General features: G+C 50.5%; 1 protein-coding gene across 1 annotated transcript; it reads left to right on the top strand.

The window, feature by feature from the left end:
- Positions 1-1028: 1028 nt before the first annotated feature.
- On the top strand, positions 1029-2990 carry LOC136702696 (uncharacterized). The gene is made up of 2 exons (XM_066677847.1): positions 1029-1110; positions 2425-2990. Exons 1-2 carry the CDS (start codon positions 1029-1031, stop codon positions 2988-2990), a joined length of 648 nt encoding a protein of 215 aa, XP_066533944.1.
- Positions 2991-3994: the final 1004 nt, after the last annotated feature.

Here is a 3994-nt window from a genome sequence, read left to right as displayed (position 1 = left end):
GTTGTGGGGCTGTCCTGGTTGACACGTCTTTGCAACATCGCGTGGACATCGGGGGCAGTGCCTCTGGACTGGCAGACTGGGGTGGTGGTTCCCCTTTTCAAAAAGGGGGATTGGAGGGTGTGTTCCAACTATAGGGGGATCACACTCCTCAGCCTCCCCGGTAAGGTCTATGCGGGGGTACTGGAGAAGAGAGTCCGACTGATAGTTGAACCTCGGATCCAGGAGGAACAATGCGGATTCCGCCCCGGTCGTGGAACACAGGACCAGCTCTTTACCCTCGCTAGGATCCTGGAGGGTGCATGGGAGTTTGCTCAACCAGTCTACATGTGTCCCTCGGGGTATTCTGTGGGGGGTGCTCAGGGAGTATGGGGTACTGGGCTCTTTGTTACGAGCTATCCAGTCCCTGTACAAACAGAGCAAGAGTCTGGTTCGTATGGCTGGCAGTAAGTCCGACTGGTTTCCGTCAGGGCTGCCCGTTGTCAACGGTTCTGTTCACAAATTTTATGGACAGAATTTCTCGGCGTAGCCAAGTGGCGGAGGGTGTCAGGTTTGGTGGTCTCAGGATTCCATGTCTGCTTTTTGCAGATGATGTGGTCTTGTTGGCTTCATTGAGCCGGGACCTCCAGCTCTTGCTGGACCAGTTTGCAGCCGAGTGTGAAGCGGTAGGGATGAGGATCAGCACCTCCAAGTCCGAGTCCATGGTACTCAGCCGGAAGAGGGTGGAGTGCTCTCTCCAGGTTGGAAGTGAGATCCTGCCTCAAGTGGAGGAGTTTAAATACCTCGGGGTCTTGTTCACAAGTGAGGGAAAGATGGAGCGTGAGATTGACAGGCGGATCGGTGCAGCGTCAGCAGTAATGCGGGCTCTGTACCGGTCTGTTGTGGTGAAGAGAGAGCTGAGCAAAAAAGCAAAGCTCTCGATTTACCGTTCAATCTACGTCCCAACCCTCACCTATGGTCACGAGCTTTGGGTAGTGACTGAAAGAACGAGATCGCGGGTACAAGCGGCTGAAATGAGTTTTCTCTGCAGGATGTCTGGACTCTCCCTTAGAGACACGGTTAGGAGCTCGGCCATCCGGGAGAGACTCGGAGTGGAGCCGGTTCGGGCATCTGGTACGGATGCCTCCTGGACGCCTTCCTGGAGAGGTGTTCCGGGCATGTCCAACGGGGAGGAGGCCCCGGGGCAGACCAAGAACACGCTGGAGAGACTATATGTCTCAACTGGCCTGGGAACGCCTCGGTATACCCCCGGAGGAGCTAGAGTCGGTGGCTGGGGAGAGGGAGGTCTGGGATTCTTTGCTCCGAATGCTTCCCCCGCGACCCGGACCCGGATAAGCGGTGGATAATGGATGGATGGATGGATATTTTGTCCACACACGCGCATATTTATATATGTTAATTGGAAACAGGTGAGTGTCATGACTGGGTATAAAGAGAACATCCGCGAAGGGCTCAGTCGTTCACAAACAAGAATGGGGCGAGGTTTACCTCTGTGAACAACTGCGTGAGCAAATTGTCCAACAGTTTAAGAGCATTTCTCAACATACAATTGAAAGGAATTCAGGAATTACATCATCTACAGTCCATAATATCATCAAAAGATTCAGAGAATCTGAAGAAATCTCTGCAAGTAATCTCCCTCAGGCGGTACTGCATTAAAAACTGACATCATTCTGTAACAGATATTACCACATGGGCTCAGGAACACTTCAGAAAACCATTGTCAGTGAACACAGTTCGTCACTCCACCATGGAAGGCGAAAGCCATACATCAACAACACCCAGAAACGCTGCCAGCTTCTCTGGGCCCAAACTCATCTGAGATGGACTGACACGATTAGAAAAGTGTCTTGTGGTCTGAGGAGTCCAAATTTCAAATTGGTTTTGGAAATCATGGACGTCGTGTCCTCCGAGGAAAAGGACTGTCTGAATTGTTATCAGCGCAAAGTTCAAAAGCCAGCATCTCTGTGTCATGCCCTGGCCCTGTCTTGTCTGTTGTTTCCACCATGTGCTCACTTAGCACATGGCTCTTTGTTGTTGTTGTTGTCCCGCCTTAGTTCCTCCTCCTCGTCAGTGTCATTTGTAATCCTGCCCCCTCGTTATCTGTTTCCCTTTGTCTCTGTGTATGTTTGTCGGACATTCCACCTTCGTTTTGTATCGTCTGTTCCTTGCTCCACTGTCATCGTGTTGCTCCCTAGTCTGACTGTCTCGTTTGTTCTTCGCTTTGTTTCTTTCTAGTCTCTCTCTCATCTGTTCCTTTATTTGCTTCTCTTTCCTTTGTCCGTCTGGTCTGTCTGGTTCCTTTCTTGTGCCCCTCTCTGTATCCAGGTTTAGTCTGTTTAGCTCCCTCTGTCCGATTCTTTCTTTCTAGGTCTTTCTTTATCCAAGTCTGTTTGTTTTGTTATAAATAAAGTCTCTGTGTTTCAGCAAGTGCATCCGCCTCCGTCAGTCCGCTCAGTCCTGACAGAATGTCCGACCAAAAAAAGGACGTAGCTAACACAGACAGTTATTCAGAGGCTGCGAAATGGAGTATCCGGCTCCAGCAGATACACGCCAGAGTGGCTCAGCGCCTACAGGAGGAGGCAATTTATGGACAGGGTGTTTGCCCCACTGTGAAGCCTTCGAACCCAGTCGCTCCCGTTCCAGTGATGGTGACAAACCTGGCCGCTCCTATTCTAGAGAAGGCTACATCCGCCTCTCCTGCTCCAGAGAAGACGGCATCTGCCGCCGCTCCTGCTCCAGTGAAGGTGGCGAACCCGGCCGCTCCTGCTCCAGTGAAGGTGGCGAACCCGGCCGCTCCTGCTCCAGTGAAGGTGGCGAACCCGGCCGCTCCTGCTCCAGTGAAGGTGGCGAACCCGGCCGCTCCTTCTCCAGTGAAGGCGGCATCCGCCACTTCTGTTCCAGTGAAGGCGGTGAACCGCACCGCTTCTGTTCCTGTGACTGTGGCTTCGGCTGCTTCAGTTTGTGTCCCTAGGTCAGCCACAAGGACTTAAGGGCTGATCCCTAGAACTGTACCCAAGTTGGCCCCTCAGACTTGGAGTGCCAGTCCTGGGCACTCCACAGTTGATTTTGTTCCTCTGTCTGTCCCTGTCTCTATCCATGTCCCATTCACCGTGTTTGTGTCAGTCCCTGTCCAGTTACCTGCTCCTGTACCGTCTTCAGTCTCTAATCCTGTTCAGTCCAATATCCAGCACCCTACCTTGTCCTCCATCCAGTCACATGTGCCTATTCCTGCCTAACTAGCACATCTGTGAAAGCACCATTAATGCTGAAAGGCACATAAAAGTTTTGGAGCAACATATGCTGTCATCCAAGCAATGTCTTTTTCAGGGACGCTCCTGCTTATTTCAGCAAGACAATGCCAAACCACATTCTGCACGTTACAACAGCATGGCTTCATAGTAAAAGAGTGCTGTTAAAAGGAAAGATGGTAACATGCCTCTGTCCCAACTTTTTTGGAATGTGTTGCAATGAATATTTAAAATGAATATTTGTGGAAAAAAAAAATTACCTGTTTGAACATTAAATATCTTGCCTTCGTAGTGTATTCAGTTGAATATAGGTTGAAAAGGATTTGCAAATCATCATATTCTGTTTTTATTTATGTTTCACACAATGCCCTAACTTCATTGGAATTGGGGTGCAGCAGGTAGTGTCACAGTCACACAGCTCCAGGGTCCTGGAGATTGTGGGTTCAAGTCCTGCTCCGGATGCTGTCTGTGAGGAGTTTGGTGTGTTCTCCCCGTATCAGCACTGGGTTTCCTCCGGGTGCTCTGGTTTCCTCCCACAGTCCAAAAAAAGCACACATTGGTAGGTGGATTGGAGACTCAAAAGTGTCCAAAGGTGTGAGTGAATGTGTTGCCCTATGAAGGACTGGCACCCCCTCCAGGGCTTGTTCCTGTCTTGCCCACTGATTCTAGGTAGCCTCTAGACCCACCGCAACCCTGAACTGGATAAGAAGTTACAGAAGTTACATGTTACATGAATGTATGTATGT

This window comes from Hoplias malabaricus, chromosome 7 (assembly GCF_029633855.1).
Source record: "Hoplias malabaricus isolate fHopMal1 chromosome 7, fHopMal1.hap1, whole genome shotgun sequence".
Taxonomy (NCBI): Eukaryota; Metazoa; Chordata; class Actinopteri; order Characiformes; family Erythrinidae; genus Hoplias; species Hoplias malabaricus.
Note: the sequence above shows the minus strand (reverse complement) of the source record. Positions and strands in the feature narration are given on the sequence as shown.

What these genes read in the sequence shown, in the direction of transcription:
- LOC136702696 (XM_066677847.1), top strand. Translation starts at nt 1,029, where the DNA reads ATGTCTGGACTCTCCCTTAGAGACACGGTTAGGAGCTCGGCCATCCGG. An exon ending in GGAGCCGGTTCGGGCATCTG is followed by an intron (nt 1,111 to 2,424) that starts GTACGGATGCCT and finishes TCTGTGTTTCAG; the next exon opens with CAAGTGCATCCGCCTCCGTC.